The sequence below is a fragment of the Myodes glareolus genome, chromosome 1 (assembly GCF_982192425.1).
Source record: "Myodes glareolus chromosome 1, mMyoGla1.1, whole genome shotgun sequence".
Classification (NCBI taxonomy): domain Eukaryota; kingdom Metazoa; phylum Chordata; class Mammalia; order Rodentia; family Cricetidae; genus Myodes; species Myodes glareolus.
This window is the reverse complement of record NC_142026.1, coordinates 77,884,502-77,907,470: the sequence shown is the minus strand read 5'-3', so window position 1 is coordinate 77,907,470 and position 22,969 is coordinate 77,884,502. Positions and strand designations below refer to the sequence as shown.

General features: G+C 39.1%; 1 protein-coding gene across 3 annotated transcripts; it reads left to right on the top strand.

The window, feature by feature from the left end:
* Positions 1-2,900: 2,900 nt before the first annotated feature.
* On the top strand, positions 2,901-20,367 carry LOC125411843 (uncharacterized). 3 transcript variants are annotated; one of them, XM_087910353.1, is made up of 5 exons: positions 2,901-3,131; positions 4,530-4,620; positions 8,630-8,756; positions 9,814-9,942; positions 16,596-20,367. In XM_087910353.1, the coding sequence occupies exons 2-5, from the start codon at positions 4,582-4,584 to the stop codon at positions 18,554-18,556; spliced, it is 2,256 nt and encodes a 751-aa protein (XP_087766479.1). In that variant the 5' UTR covers positions 2,901-3,131; positions 4,530-4,581; the 3' UTR covers positions 18,557-20,367. The 3 variants fall into 3 exon arrangements, with proteins under 3 accessions (XP_087766479.1, XP_048308207.3, XP_087766487.1); XM_048452250.3 differs by lacking the exon at positions 2,901-3,131 and adding an exon at positions 3,138-3,386; XM_087910361.1 differs by lacking the exon at positions 2,901-3,131 and adding an exon at positions 3,393-3,497.
* Positions 20,368-22,969: the final 2,602 nt, after the last annotated feature.

Genomic DNA, 22,969 nt, shown 5'->3' with positions numbered 1-22,969 from the left:
GCAGCATTAGAGTTGAATTTACTTCATTTAAACTCCCTTACCTCCTAAGTTTTCGGTTATATTTGTTATGTGTGAGGAACTTTGCAGGGCGCTATTAAATGAGTGATCTACATGAAGTGTAATACATGAGAAAAACTAACCTCACTGCTGAGCAGTGTGTTGTATTATACATTGAATGTTTGTGTTCTGGAATTTAAAAATTATTTAAAGTAATAGTGTCAATGAAGGGTTTAAAAATGTCTGGTGACTTGCTTATTTTAAGTAATCACCATTAGTCAGAAAAATGTATTTTTAAATGTTTTTAAAGTGCCTTTTGAGAATTTTTAAACAATGGATTCAAACAACTGCATAAAATAAATGACCATGTTCAAAAAAAAATTTAAAAAGGCCTTTAATAAAATCCAACATCACTTCTTGACACAGGTCTTGGAGAAATCAGGCATACAAGGGACATATCTAACATAATAAAAGCAATATACAGCATGCCTACAGTCAACATAAAATTAAATAAAGAAAAACTCAAACAAATTCCACTAAAATTAATAACAAGATACGGCTGTCTGAAGCCGCAGGGCGATTGGTAATGAAAAGTCCCCAGACTATCTTGATACAAAATATACAGCTTTAATGAACAGAAGTAAGACTTACAACAGCATATACCAGAATCCAAACGATCCGTCCGAACACAGGAGTCAGGCGAAAAGAGAGCTAGCGGAGCGTGCTTGCTAGGTTTATTGGTAGGCTTTAGCCTGAGGGCGGCACGCCCTAAAAATAGAATGTGATTAGCTGAACTCCCCTATCAGCTGTCTACTCTCTCCATAACTACTTAATATAGTACCTGAAATTCTAGCTAGATCAATAAGACAACCAAAAGAGAGAAAGGGGATAAAATTTGGAGAGGAAGAAGTTAAATTATCATTATTTGCAGATGATATGATAGCATATATAAGTAACATCCCAAATCCTACTAGGGAACTCCTTCACCTGATAAATACCTTCCCTGATGTCAAAATACTGGCCTTGGTGATAAGATACCTTTCTAGCAGTGTTGATAACTGAGGTCCCAAATAGTCCACCAAATACAGTTGATTGCTTCAGCTCTTTGCTGTCCACCAGATTTGTATCAATGGACATTATTCCTCATATGCAGGGTATAAAGAAATCAACCTGGAACTGAGACTGAATTTCTCACTGCTTTGCCATTTTTATATGACAAAAAGTGTTATGCAGGATTATGAGGGGTGAAATCTTCAACAGTCTTTCTTATCCAGCTGGAAATTCTGACAAGTAGAACTACCAAACAAGATGTAACCATTGGCGTTATAGTGACATGTCTCTGTGCAGGATAATCAGGTATTTTCTCATTGGATCTAAGACGTGCTTGCCTCTACAGTAGAGGATTTGTGCTTGTCACTGTAAACTTGCCTATGAGCTTATGGTTGGGCAACACACAGCAAGTAGCAGATTGATAGAACGTGCAGATAGATACAAAAATACCATATTTGAGAGAAGGCACAAATTAACATTATCAAATCAGGTGCTTATAGTATACAGCAGAAGGGGCTGTGGAAACCCTCTGGAAAGCATCACTGGAGTTCCTAAGTGAGAGGTTTCCAAGTCAAGTAGATTCTCTGATCTATGGTTGAGCCCCCAGCTTCTGGTTCCCATGTCTTCTCCCCAGATACTTATAAACCCTGAGATAAATAACAGTAGCCACATGGGAAGGGTTCACCCTCTAGCTGTTCTCAAAAGCAATATAATGTTTTCAATAACCTTGGCTGTTTGCTTTTCTTTTTCTTCTACTTCAAAATAAGGGGGTCAGCCTGTCCCAGGACATGGAGTTTTGAAGGACATTTGAGATACACCTCTTTTTATTTTGATGCCAAGGAGAATGTCCAGGCTCTCAGAGACTGATTTCAAAAGGATAAGTATCACATGACTGTCTACCAATAAAATGCATATATTAAAGGTTTCAGCAGGAGGTAGTGGGATAAAAGAGAAAATAGTGGAGGGTGAAAATGATCAATGTTTATCATCTATTTAAAAGTGAATTATGTATCTGATAACACTTTGAAAATTTCATTGTTCTGTACGCATGATAATTTGTTGAATTCTGTATGTACTTCCTTTGGAAATCCACAGTGAAAGGTAAATCTGCCACCCGATGAAAAAATGAGAAGAAAATGTTTTCTTTAGACATTCCTCAAATTATTCCAATTGTTTTTCCACAGATGAATTTGAATACTGTTGTTACAAATATCCTTAAAAACATGTATCTGAATGCAAGCATTTGCTTCTATTTAAAGTATATAAAGTAAGAGCATTCAATATCGAGTGAGAAAAAAGAAAGTGGTTTACATGTTGTTTCAAACGTTCAGACCAAAAAGCACTTGGAGCATTTTTAAAATGTTATTTTTATTACAAAGGGGAAAGATGACACTTTTAAAGAAAAGCATTGATCTTCAATGTCAAACAGTAAGAACTTTGGCGAATACAATTCTTTTTTTTTTGTAACAGAAAACAATTATAACACTTAAAAATAGGCGATTATTAAAACAAAAACTCTTCAAATTAAAAATAAAAAAAAGCTCACTGTGGGCTTTGCCTCTCCTACCCACGCATACCCATGGGTACTTACTGACTCTGCCCTACTTAGAGCTGGGCTCGGATGGGAATATAAGCGAAGGCTGGTAACACTGTGCAGGAGAGTAACCTGATCCCTAACCCTCTTGCAGGACTGCCTCCGCCCACTCCCACCTTTTTTGTTTTGTTTTGTTTTTGTACACTACCCAGAAGCATGCTATGTCCACCCTCCACTTTAGTCCATCACTTGGGCCTTGGCCCCGCCCACATTCCCTTACCAGCTGGTTCTCAGCCCTCGTCACGCCATGTCGTCATTGAAACCCTCACTAGCCTGACAACCTTTCTCCTGCCCCGCTGAAGTTCTGGACTCTGGACGCCACCCGTACTCACCGACCTCCCTTCACATTTTCGTCTCAGTCCTTCTATACCCTCTAGTAACGCCCCTCGACAACGTCAATCACTTTGTCTGACCCCGCCTACTTTCCCGGAGCAGGCTTGGAAGCACTCGGCCCGGAAGCAGTTCAGCTCAGGTCAAGTCCTGTAGTCCGGTGAGTTTGCCCAGAACCTTTAGATTGGTTGCCTGCCTAGGAGCTGCGGCGGAGAATCTTGACCCATTCCCAGGAACCGTATTTTGTGCGCCCAGCTCAACCCGCGTGACGCGGAGAGCCGCGAGACTGAGGAAGTAGGGACGTGGGAGAGAGATGGCAGCAGAGCGAGGCTGCCCAGAGAAGAAACACCCAGAAAGGATCAGGGACACGGATTCAGACGCTTCTGCGACTGGGGAGGAGACTTGACTGTCTTTGGTGAGGGAAGAGCCAGGCGATGAGGGGACTAGAGAGGTGACCGTGGACCGGCTTGTGGCCCGTCGGAGGGAATACAGAAAGCAGGGTCTGGAGTACAGAAAGCAACGGGAGGTGAGGGGACACGAGCTGAGCTGCCATTGTGTGGAGGGCGGCTGGAAAGAAAGAAAAGCTGGAGGTGGAAGGTGTCAAGGAGATAGTGCAGAATGAGGGAGGGAGAGGCTAGATAATGGAGGAGTTGATGGGTTAATAGGGTTATTGTTATTGAGCTTGCCTTTTTGTTGAAAAAGCTCTGCTTAAATGTTGGTAGTGAGGAAGAGAATTGCAAAATGTGTATCTGCCGGGCACGTGCAGTTTAACGTTAAGGGAGTTTGTGCAGGGCATGTTGGCACACACCAGTAATGTCAGCGTGTAAAGGCAAATCTGGGGTAGGAATATGGAGAGTTTAAGGAAGCCTGGAAAAAAATAACTTAAGGCACTTTCCAAGTGAATAAATAATGTTGAGGTTAGAGGATACTGCCCCCGTTTAGACCTTCTTCAGCCAGAACAGTGATGTGATTTCTTTAGACATGGTCACCTTTTGGTTTCACAGGTGTGGTATGGAGGAGTGGTGGGATGATTTCCTTTTTTCTCAAAGTGGCAACTTTCTTGTTGTCTCTCCTGCAGTAGTTTATTGTCCCTACAGCCCCTTGCTGCAGTGGGCTAAAAAGGTCCATTTTTCTGCATGGTGAATTCCTGCCAGTGACTCTGGCTGTGGCTCAGGAAGTGGGTGCCTTGCTTGGTTGGTTTGAATGTCTTTGTAATCCCAGCTCGCAGGAGACTCACGCAGGAGGATGATGAGTTCAAGTCCAGTCTGGGCTGTATATCGTGCCTTCATCTCCAAAAGGGAAGGGAAGTGGCTGTGTTTATCTGGAACATTATGTTTTACTATTTTTGAGAGAAGGTTTTGCTAGTTCTACTAGTTCCATAAGGCCTGAAAATCACTAGCCTGACTGGCCTTGAGTTCACAATCCTCAGCCTTTAGTGCTAGCATTGTATATGTATGCAGGCCCATTCTCTTTTAATATTATTCAGAAAATTAGGGTTTTATTAATGAAAGCACTTCACAAACCTGTGATATCTTAATTGTGTGCTTTTGGTATTCAGGACTGACTTCTGAATACTCAAGTTACTCAAGGAAGAAGCTGGGAGGAGGAGAATGAACAAACAGAAAGAGCCAGTAATGTCTGCCATGAAGGTACAGTGAGCCACTGTCGTCTTCCCCCCACCACCACATTTTTTCTGCTCTCCCTGAAGTGTTAGGCATGGAAGCTGCTGTCCTGCACTGAGTGTAGCACAGACATTTCACTTGCTCTTCCTCGGGTTTTCCCTTAGCCTTTGTTGTGTTCACTAGATTTCATCTCACAATAATCCTGTGATATAGAACATGGAAGAAACTTCTATTGAATATGTTCTAAAAGCAGCCCTTGTGCTAAGGATTGCCTAGTAAGGATTGACCAGGTGGACTGTTAGCTCTCTAGATGTAGGAAAAAGATGCTCTACTTTGAAATCACATTTTGACATGTACACACAGATACTTCTTCAATTATGGGGATAAGGAGACCTTCATGTGAAACTGCATTCTTCATAGCCCAGTATACTGCAGGATATAATGTCAGTGGTCATTGTTTTCTAGAGAACATCTCAACTAAAATTGGGATAAGGGTTAGAGGGTGTTGTATTTCACCATTAAGATATTAGGGTTTTTTTTCCCCCTTCTTTTCAGAGAGAGTAAGATTATCTTCCTGTGTAGCTATGGCTGCTTCCTCAGTGCATTCTGGGCTATCATGATCTCTCCATGTATGTGGAGTATGTACTTGTTCATGTGAGTGTATGCTCATACGTTGTAGGCATGTTTGAAGGCCAGAAGTCAAATCAGTCATCTTCCTGGGCGGCTTACTTCTCTTATTTTGATACAGCATGTCTCATAGGATCTGGAGTTCATTAATTGGTTAAGCTGGCTGGACACTAAGCACCATGGATTTGTCTCTCTACTAGTACAGTGCTGAGTTTACAGATGCTCTCAGCTTTTATGTGATGCTGGGGATACAAGCTCAGGTCCACTTCCTTTCCAGGCAAGCACTTTGCTGCCTGAGTTGTCAGTATGAACCGGTCTCAGTGCTCAACAAAGGGGGCTCTGTAAACATTCTCAGAACTTCTATCCTGTAGACCCTGCTGTTCCCATGAGACTCTTCTGAATCTCACATTTCTGATAAAAGTAATTCTATTTTTCAGTCTTGGGAGCATATTTCCCTGTAATAAAAGCACAATAATATTTTCCTCCTGTTAATTAGTATTGAATATTCAAAAGTAAAAATGTGAATGTGTATTCCAAACAGACTCTTTCATCATAAATCTGGAAGCAGTCCTGAATTTTAGGAAGTGAATTGAAGCATGCTTTTCCTTGCCTATTACCATTTCTTAGACACCAGGAAACCACAGCTGCAGTTCTTTCAGGAGTTTAAAAGATTTTTTAGGGTACTTTATTTTGTTAGTTTTCGAATTAGGAAAGTAGAGTAGCATCTCTCTCTCTCTCTCTCTCTCTCTCTCTCTCTCTTTCTCTCTCTTCTGTCTCTCATTTTCTCTTGTTTTCTATTTTTCTTTTTAATTTTTCAAGATAGGGATTCTCAGGGATTCTCTGTATAGCCCTGGCTGTCCTGGAACTTGCTAACTTGCTTTGTAGGCTGGCCTCAAACTCACAGAGATCTACCAGCCTCTGCATCCCAAGTCCTGGGAGTAAAGGTGTGCGCCATCACCGCCCGACATACTCCTTTCTTTTGTGACAGTCTTTCACTCTTGTTTTCTGGAACTCTATGTAGTTCAGACTCACCTTTACCCCATAGTAAAATCTGTAGCTTCAACCTCCAGAGGCTTGGTTTTACAAAAGTAAGTTACCATTTCCAATGCTTTTTCACAGTTTTGTGGAAACATTCTATAAATGAATGTACATAGTTCTCACATAGTGTTCAGTGAACACATCTTGATTTTCTTCACTGTGAATTGTGATAGAACCAGGGTTCCTGATAAGGGCTACAAATTACCCCTCTAGACTTGGTATTAGAATTATACCCTTCTAAGTGGTTCTTGTATTTTCACACCATCTCAGGTTTCATTGCTAAAATCCAAAAGTTTTGGATTTTTCGTGGTCCACATATTGTTGATAAATTTGTGTATAAAGCAGAGTTTTCTTTGTTGGATTGCATGTTTCATGAGACTGTGATGAGGAAACATGGTCCTCTTGATTACCTGGTTCTGTGTTGTAACCACATCAATGTGTTAATTTTAGTAAATCTACTTCTGCTGTTCTCTTCACCATCTTCTTTTCCTCTCACTATAGTAATGATTGCTGCATGCTTGGCTAGTCACCTCTCTGCTTTCTACCCTCTGGAGAAAATGGTGGTCATGATAGTTTTAATGTTTGGGTTTATTTAATATCATGTTTTCTTTTCCTACATGTTTTTACTGCTGACAAGTGTATTAAACATACAAAGTAATAAGCTCACTCTAGCCCTGCACTCAATATGCAGTACCGTCCGACCTTGAACTCATAGAGATCCTCACACCCCAGCCTTTAAAGTGCTGGGATAATAAGCCTGTGTTATGGCACTGAGCTGACTTCTTAAGGCCCTATGATGTCATCTCAGAAGACATTGCATGAATTAGCTCAGTTAGAAACTGAACTGGGTGTGTCAAACATCTTATCCACCACTTGAGTTGAGATGAGCTTGTGGGTTTTTCTTTTCCTTTGATCAAATAAGAACCAAGTGGTAGTTACGGGAATTGGGCAAAAGGGGGTGAAAAAAGGTTTTGGAGGACACAGTGAACGTTTATCAGAGTGGGCAGTGAATGAAAGGAGCAGACCTTGTGTTGGCTTTTGTTTGTTTTTGTATTGTCTACAAACATGAGAAATGCTCTCTGACGTGATACCATAATATCTCATAACAAAGCAAAATAACATTAGGGACATATAGTGTTGTTCTGATGCATCTTAATTTAGGAACATAGGAGAAACAAGGTTAGGTCTTGTACATTCATTAATCAGAAAGTTTAAGGTAGCCCACATGTGTGGGGTTTTTCTTACATGCCAGTCAAGTAGCTCTACAGTGTACTGCAGCCCAGAGTCAGCTAACTCAGTTGCATTCTGACACTAAACAGCTAGAAGACTCAGTTTCACAGAATATGCTCAACAAGGATTTATACAGATTCCTCCTCAGTTTTATGGTTCATTTCTTAGGGCAACTTACAAAACCAAGGAAACCCTTTACCTTTTCCTATTTATTATAAAGAACATTCTAAAGACTCTAGATGGCAGGTTGTTCAGAGAAGACACAAAAAGCAATGTACATGAGATGGGCTGTGACTTTCACTTCCTCCTTGGATAAGCCACTCTTTAGTACTTTCCCCACAGCAGAATGTAGGGTAAAAGCTTTAAACTCTGATTTGAGGTTTTATGAAGATTCCATTATTCACATATTACTTAATTCCTTTGGTCATTGGTATTCACTCAAACCTTCAGCCCCAATCCTCTCCATGGAGGATGGGAACTAAGACCTGAAGTTCGAACCTATTCCTGCCTTGGTCGTCTTGGGCCCTTGAAATTGTCCTGTAACTCGGGACTTCATTTTACCTTTCATCATAACCATAGGAAACAAATCCATTCTTATCACTCTGGAGATGCCAGGTGAACTGTATGTCTGAAAACTAGGCAAAAACATATGTTATAGGAAGGCTGTTTGTTTGTTCCCTGGCCACCCAGACTCCTGAAATACCACAGAGAAACTGTATTAATTAAATCACTGCTTAGCCATTGTTATTGGATAACTCTTACATCTTAATTTAACCCATTTCTATTAATCTGTATATTGCCACATGGCTGTGGCTTTCTGGATAAAGTTCCGTCCAGCGTCTGTTTCTGCCAGGGCTACATGACTTCCCACTGACTCCACCTCCTTTCTCCCAACATTCAGCTTAGTTTTCCTCACCTGTCTCTCTTTTGCCCTGCCAGACCAAAGCAGTTTCTTTATTCATTAACCAATAAAAGCAACGCATATATAGGAGGACTTTCCACATCAGACATATAGTTTATAATCTCACAGAGTGGTGGTGGTTTGGTCTCTTCAACTCAGTTTTTCTGTTTTTCCATTTTTCTTGTCTTTTTGTAAAGATCCTAAATGTCCACGTAGTGAAATGTTTTTGTTTCCTTTTAGGAGAAGTTGACTTTCAGTGATGTGGCCATAGAGTTCTCTCAGGAAGAGTGGGAATGCCTGGACCCTGCACAGAGGGCTTTGCACAGGGATGTCATGTTGGAGAACTACAGCAACCTGGTCTCCCTCGGTAAAGTTGACTTCCTTCAAGAGTTGGGAATCTTTGCCATGTAACCTTGCAGTTTTCATGCCTTTGGGGGAACCATGTGGCCTCTTCCTTTCTTCCTCCTACTGTCCCTTGTTCCTTCTTTTGCTCTGCATTGGGAATAGAACCTAAGACTTTTTTACCAACAAGCATTCTACCACTGAGTGTTATTTCTGGCCCTTGTGGTAGATTTTGTTTTTGTTTTGATCTCTTGAGTTGTATAGTATAGAAGCCTTGAACTTAATAGGTTTTTTTCCCCTCACATTCCCTAGTGCTGGAATTACTGGCATATGTCACTATGCATGACTCATGTCACCTAAACTTGTGTTTAAAGTATCCAATGTTGAGTGTTCTATGTTGCGTGGGGTGTTCAAAGAAGGAGAGTCACGTGAAGATGTAATTTTAGGTCCTCTGGCAACAGGGAGGAAAACAGTCTCTGTGACCTGAACTTTGAACCTCTGTTCAGAAGCATATTTATTGACAGTACACAAAAGTTGTATTAGGAGTACCAAAGCCCCTTTGGTCTATATGCTTTCTGGAGGAAATCATCACATTCCCCAAACTTTTACTTCTTATTTTGTACTTCTTGCAGTACCTAAAAGTGCAAGATCTCCAGGTGTGCTTGGATAGTCCTGTGACTAAAATCATACAACAGAAAATAAATCTATAAATCATTGAAAGCAATCACTCTTCTCTATTGTGGTTTCTTCATGGTTTGGTACCTTCAACTAACACTAAGACATTCTACTGTTGCCCTAAATATAGTGAGGAACAGCAATTATCTTTTATGTTTACCCTAGGTACAAATGACTGTACTAGAGTCCCACCACATCCAATTCTTTGCTTTCTTTCCCTGAACTTTTGATTCAATCATTTTGATACATAACTAGATATCTGTCCATTAAACTCCCAGAAGGAGGCTGTCAGTAATGATTTTATATTTTTCTAGATTTATATGAAGCATGCTCTCTCCCCACATTAGCACAGGACAGATATTCTATAAAAACCTCACTACATGGTGTTTCTGTTTTTTTATAAACAGGAGTCACACTTCCTAATCTGAATATTATGTCTATGTTGAAAGAAGAGAAAGGGTCCTGGATTGTGGAGAGTAAGGCAGTAATAACCAGAAAACCAAATGGACAAGAATATCTGAGAGCTGTGAGGACAGGTAAGCTCTCAGAGGGTAGAGTGGAAGCTGCACCATTGTGCATTGGCAAGTCAAAGTTTCTATGGGAAACAAAAGTCTGTCACTGTCCTTTACAGGTAGAGAACTTTAGCCTTTAACTCTCCTGTGGTGTTCTGGTAGTTTTGTTTGTTTTTAATCTTTTTACTTCTTTGTGTATTTGAGGTAGTGTCTCACTCTTCATTTCAGAGTGATCTGAAACTCACTGTGTAGCTCTTGGTAATCATCCTGTCTCAGCCTTCCAAGTTCTAGGATTAGATGCGTGAGCTACTATTGATGGCCATTTGATTAAATTTTGACAGAGGTGTTATACAAGGTTCAGGGTGCAATGTGAAATGGAACATTCTATGTGGGAGGAGGATGGTTAGCAATGTTATCTCTGCAGACCAGGCTAGCATGGAACTCTCAGTTCTCCTGCTTTAGCCTGACAATTGATATAATTATGTATGTGGGCCTCCATGCTTTCCTGACAAGAACTTTGAAGAGTTTAATCTAATTGGAAATAGGTGACTGGATGAGCCACCCTGAGAGGGATTAATGTTGAACATAATGATGTATTAGTAAGGCTAAGCTGGGCCTTACTAATAAATGTTGTCATATTTAGAACTTCATTTCCCTGGATAAATAAAACTCATTATATACACACACACACACACATGCACACAGAGGCAGCTATTTATGTACACACAGGTTAATAATAATTTTGCTACTAAAAATAACACCGAGAATAGTGCAGGCATTACTCAAAAACTGAGTTGCCAGATGATATAATAACAACATCTGTCTTTGGCCCCTGTCTCAGTATGTTTCCTCTTCAGTACTTATTGTCACCATTGTGAAACCTACCATGACTAACTGAGAAGAACCAAATGAACAGGCTTTTGTTACTTTGCATTAGGTATTTTCCTCTGAGTGTGGACAAGTAATTTGCATACCATATATCCAAAAGTGAATTAATAGCCAAAATGTAAAACCTGAAATAAGCCAGCATGAAAACAGCCCGCCTAACAATGGGGATGTATATATGTGTTAGGCAAGAGGTGGTGCTTACACCTAGGGCCTAGCTAAGGCTCCCACCCCATTAGAAATGTGGTATTCTTTTCATTTTACTTTTTATGTATTCTTTTTTTGAGATGAACATTGCACAGGCCACTCAGACTCCTCAGATGGGTTAGAGGTACACATCATGATGCCTAACTTTAATACATATTTATTGAAGAGAAATGATACATGAAATGAAGTTCAGCATTACTATTTTGCAGAAATGCCAATTTTTACCAAAGTGAAATGTCACCTTCACTTGGAAAGATAGCTATTGTGGAAAAGGTGAGCCTTGATCTGGATGTGGTAGAAAGGGAATTTGGATTCTCTGTTGTTGGGACTCTAGATTGGGATTCATTAATGAGAACTAATTACAGACAAATCAGAAAAAGTAAATAGAACTACTGTATAATCAATAAGGCAGCTCAACTTTTGAGTGTAGATACTGAAGACTAATGATGGCATGTACATGACATGGCTATATTGTTCTTGTGACTTATGTTTGTGACATTGTTGCTAGTTGCCAAGTTAAGTAATAGATCATGTGTTCATAACCAACGCATCTGTGTGTAGTCAGAGGCTGCTCTTTTGTTTCCTGGCTGCCTAGACCCAAAATAACCACACAGAAACTGTATTATTTAAAACACTGCTCAACTTGTTAGTGTATTCATGTTTCTAGCTAGCTCTTAAATCTCAAATGAACTCATTTCTATTATTTTAAATTTTACCATGCAGTTTGTGGTTTACCAGTAAAGTTCTGGGGCACATCTATCTCCTTCAGTGGCTACATGGTGTCTCACTTACTCCACCTACTTTCTATATCTCTTTCAACCTGGCTTTACTCTGTTAAGCCTTTGGCTGAAAGCAGCTTCTTTATTAACCGATGGCAATAAAACATATTCACAGCATACATCACCTCCTAAATCACCTCCCTTTTCTATCTAAATAAAGTGGAAGGTTTTAACTTTAACATAGCAAGATTACATATAACAAAACAGGTATCAAGCAATAATTATAATTACAATATTTATTTCTACTTGATCTTTTATCATAACTAAGGAAAACTATAGTTTTAACTATCTAGTCTTCAACTCCATCAAAGACCCCAAGAAGGATATCATATTGCCTACGTTAACAGGAAGTGCATTGTAAACAACTTCCAAAACTATAAAATAAACAGACATCTCGCTGCCTAGTCTCCCAAAGTTCTTCTTTAACATTGCAGACATTCATTTTCAGCCTACAGGCCCATAGTATCTGGCATACTTTTCCATGAAGCAGGAAATTTCAAAGACTTATATTGACAGTTTGTCAGTCCATTTCTTCTCTGTTCTGCAGAATGTCTGGCAGACTTTTTCATGAAGCAGGAACATCTTCTTTAAGCAGCTTCAGTACTCATTTCTCTGTGGGTCATGCAAGTCCAGTCAAATAGTTCAGGCAAGAACAGTTTCTTCCCCAAATGGCTAACAAACACCGTAAGGAGCCTCTTCGATGCCCATCATCCTCTTGAAGTAGATTGGTGAGCAGATGTATCTCATTATCGAGAAAAGTCCCAAGTTCTTAAAACATTTTAAATGCCAAAATCTGTAGGTTTTTAAAAGGTTTGAAGTTTATCTGTCTAACTGAAATATATTTATATATTTAGAAAATCTAACTAACATGACTACAAGCTTGACTATAATAGATGACTATTAACCTGTATACAGAATTTTTAGGAAACTGCGGCAGAGACATTCAAAAATGCTGGGTCACCTGAGATACTTGTTTTTTTTTTTTTTTATCTGATCTCTTTATTTTCTGAAAACACAAACTTTATGTAACATATGTATCTGCATTAAAACAAATATAGAATGGTGTGTACAGGTCAGCTAAAGGTGATTTTTGTTCTATATTTTAGCAGGTATAAGGGATCTGTTAACTTTATAAGTCTCTGGATTATATAAACAAACCTCTATCTATGCCATTTGTAAAGATGATATGGAGTAATAAATCATTAGGCCTCTTTAGCAAACAAGATTTATCATGCTTCATCCAGTCTCAGAGCTATTCCCATGTAGAGGGATCAGCATGTACATCATTTGTTGTTTAGTTTTTCTTGTTTTTTGTTTGTTTGTTTGCTTGTTTTTTTCTTCATTTCTATAACCAAGACTTTTAGGAACTTTCTCCCAAACAAATCTGATCTTCATTAATTTTGAAGCAATTTATAGCTGTTTGTATAGCTGTTTGTTTTCTGTAAAGTCATAGGCATAACATCTTCCCCAACACATCCTATTTCCTACCTTACATTATGAAGTTAAAACATTCTTAAAATACTTAACTTAGCTTTTTTTTTTCAATTGATTATCTTTCAGGAGCATTTGTATTTTGCTCATCAGCATTCAAAAATTTTAAAGTCATCAAAGCAACATATAAGATCCAGCCCTATGTATTTTACATCCTTACATTGCTTTTTAAAAATTACTTTACTTTATTACTTTAAGCTATTTATTGATTGATAGATTTTGTTATGACTTTTCATACCCAGTTTTTCTTTCTTTAGCACCTAAGCATATACTTAAACACACTGTATGTAGCCTGTTCAGAGGCTTTCTTGACTCGAATCTGAATTTATGCATGTCTGTACCCTTCTCTGTCCACATGAACCAAACTTTTACTCTCTAGGGTGAGCACATGGCTTGGCGACTGGCTCTGCCTCCTTTGACCTAATGATCCCAGCTCTGAAAAGTTGCTGGGATCAAGATGCAGCAGGTATTTTTACTTAGCATAGCAGCTGCTCAAGTACTCTGATGAACAGCAGAATCTTTTAAAGAATCTGTAAAGAATCTGTTTCTGTATGCTGTAAGAAAGGTGCCTACCCGAAAGAACATGGTCACCAGAAAGTCAAACACTTGGGACTTTGTGTTCCAACTTGGATCACCAGCCTGCAAATAGTGATTTGGAGACTTAATATTTTTATTTATTTATTTAATTATTAAAAGTTTCCACCTCCTTTCCGCCTCCCTTTTCCCTCCCCCTCCCACCTCCCCTTCCCTTTCTAGTCCCAAGAGCAGTCAGGGTTCCCTGCCCCGTGGGAAGTGCAAGATCCTCCCCCCTCCATCCAGGTCTATAAAGGTGAGCATCCAAACAAACCAGGCTCCCACAAAGTCAGTCTATGCAGTAGAATGCCAGTGCCATTGTCCTTGGCTTCTCAGTCAGCCTTCATTGCCAGCCACATTCACTGGGTCCAGTTTGATCACATGCTCCATCACTCCCAGTCCAGCTGGCCTTGGTGAGCTCCTATTAGATCAGTCCCACTGTCTCAGTGGGTGGATGCACCCCTCACGGTCCTGACTTCCTTGCTCATGTTCTCCCTCCATCTGCTCCTCATTTGGTCCTTGGGAGGTAAGTCCAGTTCTCCAATGTGGGTCTCTGTCTCTATCTCCATCCATCGCCAGATGAAGGTTCTATGGTGATATGCAAGACTTTCATCAGTGTGACTATGGGCCAAGGCCAGTTCATGCACCCTCTCCTCTGCTGCCCAAGGAACAATCTGGGGACCTCTCCTTTGACCTGGGAACCCCTCTAGAGTAAAGTCTCTTGCAAACCCTAAAATGGCTCCCTTAATTAAGATATTTACTTCCCTGCTCCCATATCCATCCTTCCTCCATCCCACCCATCCCATTCCCCCAAGCTCTCCCGAATCCTCCCCTTCTCCCTTCTCTCTATTCATCTCCCCTTACACCCACCCTCCCACCCCCGTGCACCCAACTTTTGCCTGGCAATCTTGTCTACTTCCAATATCCAGGACTTATCATTAATTATGAAAGCTGCACCTTATTTTATGCTTTTTCCCAATTAGCTCTTATAACTTAAATTAACTCATCTCTATTAATATACATTATGTCATGTTGCTCAGTTTCTTTGCTCAATACCATATGTCTGACTTTTTCAGTGTCTCACTGGCATTTCCTCCCTTTCTTCCCTGAGTTCCTACTCTCTCCCTAGGAGTTAGACTTACTCTCTTCTGCCTAACTATTGGCCATTCTACTTTTTATTAATCCAACTCACAGTGACACATCTTCTCACAGTGTAAACAAATATTCCATAACATGACATATTACTTATCTAAATTAGTGAGAGACAGCAAACATTCCATTCATGTTTGCATTGATCATGCTCACCTCTTTTTTTAACTCTACCTTTTCTCTTTTTTCTTCCCTGATAGATTCTCTTCTACTTTATAATTTTTTTGAATCAGGCTTTTAGAAAAATTTCCACATGTAAGACAAAATATGCTATATTTGTCTTCGTATTTCATTTATTTTGCTTAATGCAACACTCTCCTGTTCTGTCAGTTTTTCTGATGAATGACAGGATTCCATGTGTTCTTTATCATTGAATAATTCTGTAATGCCTATGTTTATGAATCATTTTATTTATCATTTCATCTGTTGATGAACTTGAGGGCTGATTCCATGTTTGGGTATTGTGAGCCTTAGTTTTATAATCATGGCTATGCAGTTGTATTTTCTATATAATGACTTTGTTTCATACATAAAACCACAGGAGTTGAATGACTGAATGTTATGTTTCTTTTCTTTTGTACTACTGTAATAGAAAGCCCTGTTTATTTTTAATATGAAAGTGTTTATCATTTTACAACAAGTGATATTTTATTTTTAATATATGTCATTTTTAATTAGATGTACGTGTGTGTGTGTGTGTGTGTGTGTGTGTGTGTGTGCACAGGAAGGAGTTCAGGTGCCTGCAGAGTTCAGACATAATTGTTGGTTCCCCTGGAGCTGGCATTATAGGTGGTTGAGAGTTGTCCAATGTAGGTCTTGGGAACCCATCTCAGCTCTTGTACAAGAGTAGTGTATACTCATAAGCACGAACAGTGCTTTAGATCTTCACATCCTATATTTATCAATTTATGAACTTATGTAGCCATAAGTTTGCCTGCTTGCTTTATCATGAAATCCCAAAATTGCTTTATAATATTTACTAGGACCTACAAGTAATTGTTTTTTGTATGTGTTGTGCAGTATAAATGACATGCACTGCTTGTTAATGTTAAAAAATGTTAAATCATTAGTGGGTCTAGATAAGAGATAATTGCATTGTTTTTGCTGGTACTGTTTCTGTGAATTTTTCTTCTTCTAGCTATCATTTTGCAATTCAAAATTACCACCTAATTATATAAATTTAACTATTATTACCTTCCATTTTAATTTACTTTTGTCCTTTAGTGTGTATTTCTACAGAATATGCTGTTAATATCTACTTTTTCCCTCTCGGTTATAGTATAGCCATATATTTTTTGGCAATTAGTATGCACCTTTATATGATGAAAAAATATTCTTTTCCTGATTTATGCTACTTTGCTCAATATGAAGAATTTGGTCATGGGTTATTTGAAACAGTCACTTTTTCCTGATGATTCAAATTACATATAAATTAATTACATTAATTATGGGATCACTCATTTTATAATGCTTACATTATCTTTTATGGTTCTAAAAATTGATAAGTTAACTCAGTAAATTTTATTTTGCTGGAACTTTTTTTCAGTGTGGAATATCTGTCTTAATTAATGAAAAATCTGTTATGTCTTCTAGTCAACTCTCTTGAACATATAATTAAAGACTTACCACCAAAAGAGAGCGGCAATTCAGGGGGAATAGACCAGACAGTGGTGTCAGAAAGATATAAAAGCAGTGGCACTGAAGTCTGTTGTTTCAGAGAACTCCAGAAGAATGTACAGGATTTTGAGTTTCAAAAAAAAGATAGTGAAAGGAGTTATAAATTCACCCATAGAAGACATCAAGATTGTAGAAAGAATACAGGAAAATGCCTTAGGAATCTACTTGAAATGCAGCCATTTCCATCTACAGAGAATATTGATGATGATGAACTTAAGTCTATCACCAGTGGCTTTTCAATTTCATCATCTGAACAAATTTCGTCTATTGGTGTCAAAGCTCACATTGTTCATGAATATGAATATGATGTTTATTGTTCACTACTTATGAAAAGACGCAAAGCACATAAGGAAAAACCTTATCAATGTAATGAGTGTGGCAAGGTCTTCAGTTATACTTCTTCTCTGGCACATCATCGACAAATTCATACCAGAGAGAAACATTACAAATGTGTCGAATGTGGTAAGGCTTTTTTTCGACGTTCTTACCTTTTGGTACATGAGAGGCATCACACTGGAGCAAAACCTTACAAATGTAATGAATGTGGCAAGGTGTTCACACAGAATTCACACCTTACAAGTCATCGGAGAATTCATACTGGTGAGAAACCATACAAGTGTAATGAATGTGGCAAAGCTTTTAGTGTTCGTTCAAACCTAACTAATCATCAGGTAATTCATACTGGTGAAAAACCTTATAAATGTAATGAGTGTGGCAAGGTCTTCAGTCAGACTTCAAGCCTTGCAATTCATCGGAGAACTCACACTGGAGAGAAACCTTACAGGTGCAATGAGTGTGGAAAAGCCTTTAGTTCACATTCAAACCTAAATACCCATCAGATAATCCATACTGGAGAAAAACCCTACAAATGTTCGGAGTGTGGCAAGGTCTTTACTCAGAATTCACACCTTGCAAATCATTGGCGAATACATACTGGAGAAAAACCTTACAAGTGTAATGAGTGTGGAAAGGCCTTTAGTGTGTATTCTAGCCTCACTACCCATCAAGCAATCCATAGTGGAGAAAAACCTTACAAGTGTGATGAGTGTGGCAAGGTTTTCACGCAAAATTCACATCTTGCAAGTCATCGTGGAGTCCACAGTGGGGAGAAACCTTACAAATGTGAAGAATGTGGTAAAGTCTTCAGTCAGACTTCAAACCTCTCAAGGCATTGGAGGGTTCATACTGGGGAGAAACCTTACAAATGCAATGAATGTGGCAAAGCTTTTAGTGTGCGTTCAAGCCTAACTTCCCATCAGGTAATCCATACTGGAGAAAAACCTTACAAATGTAATGAATGTGGCAAGGTCTTTAGTCAGACTTCAAGCCTTGCAATTCATCAGAGAATTCACACTGGAGAGAAACCTTACAGGTGCAATGAGTGTGGGAAAGCCTTTAATTCACATTCAAACCTAAATACCCATCAGGTAATCCATACTGGACAAAAACCCTATAAATGTCTAGAATGTGGCAAGGTCTTTACTCAAAATTCACACCTGGCAAATCATCGTAGAACCCACACAGGAGAGAAACCTTACAAGTGTAATGAGTGTGGCAAAGCCTTCAGTGTGTACTCAAGTCTGACTACTCATCAGGCAATCCATACTGGAGAAAAACCTTACAAGTGCAATGAATGTGGTAAAGTCTTCACTCAAAATTCACACTTAGCAAGTCACCGTAGGACTCATACTGGAGAAAAACCTTACAAATGTGATAAGTGTGGTAAAGCCTTTAGTGTGCGTTCAAGCTTGACTACCCATCAGGCAATCCATACTGGAGAAAAACCTTATACATGTAGTGTGTGTGGCAAAGTTTTTAGTCGAAGTTCCAACCTTGCGAGTCATCAGAGACTTCATATTGGACAGAAACATAAGTGACTGTAGCAAGGCCTCCAGCCCCAATTCACTTGCACAATATCCAGGAATTCAGTCTTAAGAAAATATTAATTTAAATGATAGAACAACATTCATCAAGAATTAAAGTACATCACTGGTTATGGTGGTATGCATGCAAACCACACACTTATCAGACAGTTGTGGGATTTACCAGAGGAATAAGTCTTCATCTTCCATAGCTAATCTTTGATGTTGCAGCCTACAAAATAATTGTTAATTGCAGAACAATTAAAAGTCAGAATAGGCTAAAACTATACACACACACACACACACACACACATATATATATGTTGCAAGACTACATTGATATACTTGGTTGCCTTCAAGATAATAAATTAGTCATTGTTTTGTATTTCCTTGCAAAGTCTTCCTTATTATTTATGATTGTCAGTCTCAACTTTGTGATGGTACAATTCTTGCCCCAGGGTCTTTTTCTTGCACCCTCTGGGAAAAACAAGATGGAAAATCACATTAGTATGAAAGGAACATGTCTATAATTTCTGAGAATGGCTCCACCTTTTGAATTAACTATTGCTTAACTTATTGTTTTAATTTGTTTTAGTTGTGATTAACCCTATGACCAAAGCCAACTTGGGGAGTAAAGTGTTTATTTCATCTTATGGATTATAGTTAATTAAGATAAGCCAGAGCAGAGGCTAGGGTAAGAACGTGGAGACAGGAACTAAGGTAGATAATAGAGAAGGTATGCCTGCTGGTTCACTTTTCATGGCTTAACTACCCTTACCGCCCAGTACCACGTAGCAAGGGGTAGTAGTGCCCAAATTGGACTAGGCCCTCCCAGAAAATGTTTGTCAGATATGCTCAGAGTCCAGCCTGATGGAGGCAATTTCTTAAGAATCCCTCTTTCCAGACAATTCCTGGGTGTCAGGTTGACAAGATCTAAACAGAACATTTATCATCTGAAAGGCATGGGATATTGTAAAACTGCAACACAAAGTTTTCAACTTCATTGTGTAATTTGGGGGGTTATCTGTGTGGCAACAGCAATTAAGTGGGAAAGAAATTAGAATATTGAACTTTTTATGAAATGAGAACAATATTCTCATAGGGATGGATTGTCTGGTCATAGGGATGGGTTGTCTGGTAAAATACTTCTAAGGCATAGTTAGCATCTACGTTGACTGGCAAGAGCTTTTGTATAGCAAAGTATAATTTTTCTTACTGTTTAATTTGAAGAATGAAACATTTAGCCCAAGGAGTCGAAGTGTAGGAGCTGGCCAAAGAAGTTGTGGAGAAGCACTTGTCTACTATATGTGAGGCCCTCAGCAGCACCAAAAGTAGAAATACACTAAAGTTTTCTTGAGGATATCATTTAACTACTCTTGTTAAGCTTTGCCACTATTTTATTCAAAATATATCCTTGATCTAATTTTTAGTTAAACACATCCTGTGAATGTGTTTTTAATTCTTCTGTATAGACTTTTTCTGTATCAATACAATGCTCATCCATGGAAATGAGAAAACGAAGTAAAACTACTCAGGTTGAGGTTTCTATACTTTGTCTGAAATCAGAGGCTATAAAGTTTTAGGGCCCTATAATCATTTTTCATTGAATTTATTCTGTCTATGCCCAAAGGATACTTGTGTAGGTATAATGGATATCAAGAAGATACATTGTGTAGACTACCAAAGCAAAGATGACATGTTTTTGTATATACCTCTTGACTCTTTATAGCTGTGCAGTACTTCTGACTTTTCATTGATTGATACGAATTATGCAGTCTTCATTCTGGTTGACTTTCCACATCAATAAAATTTGAAAAACAACAGTACTATTAGAATCATGAATTCAACTATTTAGTGAAAAAGCTTACCTTAAGCACTATTTAGTAAACATGAAGTTAAAATACATGAAGTAATATGAATAAAATATTTAAGAATTTCTGAAGGGAGATAATTTATTACTTTGCTATTATGCTAGAATAACCACCAAAAAAGCAAGTTAGGGGGGGAAAGGTTATTTTTTATTTATTAAAAATTTCTACCTCCTCTCATTTCCCTCCCACTCCCCCCACTTCCTCTCCCCCTCCATCTCCAGTTCTAAGAGCAGTCAGAGTTTCCTGCCCTGTGGGAAGCCCAAGGTCCTCCTCTCTCCATCCAGGTCTAGGAAAGTGGGCATCCAAACAGACTAGTCTCCCACAAGGCCAGTCCATGCAGTAGAATTAAAACTCAGTGCCATTGTCCTTGGCTTCTCAGTCATCCCTCATTGTCAGCCACATTCAGAGAGTCCAGTTTGATCGCATGCTCCATCAGTCCCAGTCCAGCTGGCCTTGGTGAGCTCCTATTAGATCAGTCCCATTGTCTCAGTGGGTGGACATACCCCTCACGGTCCTGACTTCTGTGCTCATGTTTTCTGTCCATCTGCTCCTCATTTGGACCTTGGGAGCTAAGTCCAGTTCTCCAATGTGGGTCTCTGTCTCTATCTCCATCCATCTCTGGATGAAGGTTCTATGGTCATATGCAAGATATTCATCAGTGTGGCTATAGGATAAGGCCAGTTCAGGCAACCTCTCCTCTGCTGCCCACAGAACTAGTTGGGGAAATCCCCTTAGACACCTGGGAACCCCTCTAGAGCCAAGACTCTAGCCAACCCTAAAATAGCTCCCTCGGTTAGGATAACTTCTTCCCTGCTCCCATATCCACCCTTCCTTCATCTCAATTATCCCATTCCCCCAAACTCTCCCAAATCCTCCCCTTTTCCTTTCTCTCTACCCGTCTCCCCTTCCCCCCAATCCACCCCTGCTCCCCGGCTCCCAACTTTTGCCTGATGATCTTGTCAACTTTCAATATCCAGGAGGAAAAATATATTTTTCTTTGGGTTCACCTTATTTAGCTTCTCTAGGATCACGAACTATAGGCTCAATGTCCTTTGTTTATGGCTAGAATTCGCTTATGAGTGAGTATATACCATATTCCTCTTTTTGGGTCTGGGTTATCTCATTCAGTAAAGTGTATTCTGTTTCCATCCATTTGCATGCAAAGTTCAAGACCACTTCCTATGTATAACCCCAGTAGCACAGACAATAAGGGCAACATTGAATAAATGGGACCTCCTAAAACTGAGAAGCTTCTGTAAAGCAAAGGACACTGTCATTAAGACAAAAAGGCAACCTACTGAATGGGAGAAGATCTTCACCAACCCTGCAACAGACACAGGTCTGATCTCCAAAATATATAAAGAACTCAAGCACAATTTTAAAAATATCCAAACACAAAACCTGCTTTAAATATTGAGCATATTGAGAGGAAAATATCTTCCCTTAAGAGGTTGGTAATTTTCTGAATGTCATAGTATAGAAGCCCATGTGTTTGTCTACAGACTTTATCTTCATTTTCCTATGGATCTTCTGTCTACAATTGAGATTTACAATATTATCAGGAGATATGAATAGTAAAATTGTTGCAATTATGAAACACACCAGAATATATGTGTTTTGCTCAGGAACCAAATAAAAATGTATTGATTTAGCAAAAAAAAAAAAAAACCCTCAAGAAACTAGACTTTAAAATGCTGATTAACCCAATTAAGAAATGGGGCACTGAACTGAACAGAGAATTCTCAACTGAAGTTCAAATGGCCAAAAGACAATTAAGGTCATGTTCAAGTTCCTTAGTGATCAGTGAAATGCAAATCAAAACAACTTTGAGATACCATCTTCCACCTGTCAGAATGGCTAAACTCAAAAACACCAATAGCCTTTGCTGGAGAGGATGTGGAGTAAGTAGATCACTCATCCATTGCTGGTGGGAATGCAAACTTGTGCAACCATTTTGGAAATCAGTGTGGCGGTTTCTCAGGAAATTTGGGATCAACCTCCCTCAGGATCCAGCAATACCACTATTGGGAATATACCCAAGAGATACCCAATCATACTACAAAATCTTTTGTTCAACTATGTTCATAGCAGCATTATTTGTAATAGCCAGAACCTGGAAACAACCTAGATGCCCCTCAGTGGAAGAATGGATAAAGAAAGTATGGAATATATATGCATTAGAGTACTACTCAGTGGTAAAAAAACAATGACATCTTAAATTTTGCATGCAAATGGATGGAAATAGAAAACACTATCCTGAGTGAGGTAACCCAGACCCCCAAAAAAGATGAATATGGTATGTACTCACTCATTAATGGATTCTAGACATTAATAAAGGACATTGAGCCTATAATTTGTGATCCTAGAGAAGCTAAATAGGAAGGTGAATCCAAAGAAAAACAGAACCCTCATCTGGCGATGGATGGAGATAGAGACAGAGACCCACATTGGAGAACTGGACTGAGTTCCCAAGGTTCTTATGAGGAGCAGGAGAGAGAACATGAGTAAGGAAGTCAGGACCATGAGGGGTGCGTCCACCCACTGTGATGGTGGGGCT

Bases quoted from the DNA above. Each gene is read 5' to 3' on its own strand.
- LOC125411843 (XM_087910353.1), top strand. From the start codon at position 4,582: ATGAACAAACAGAAAGAGCCAGTAATGTCTGCCATGAAG. The intron at 4,621-8,629 runs GTACAGTGAGCC...GTTTCCTTTTAG, and splicing joins CAGTAATGTCTGCCATGAAG to GAGAAGTTGACTTTCAGTGA. The intron at 8,757-9,813 runs GTAAAGTTGACT...TTTTATAAACAG, and splicing joins CAGCAACCTGGTCTCCCTCG to GAGTCACACTTCCTAATCTG.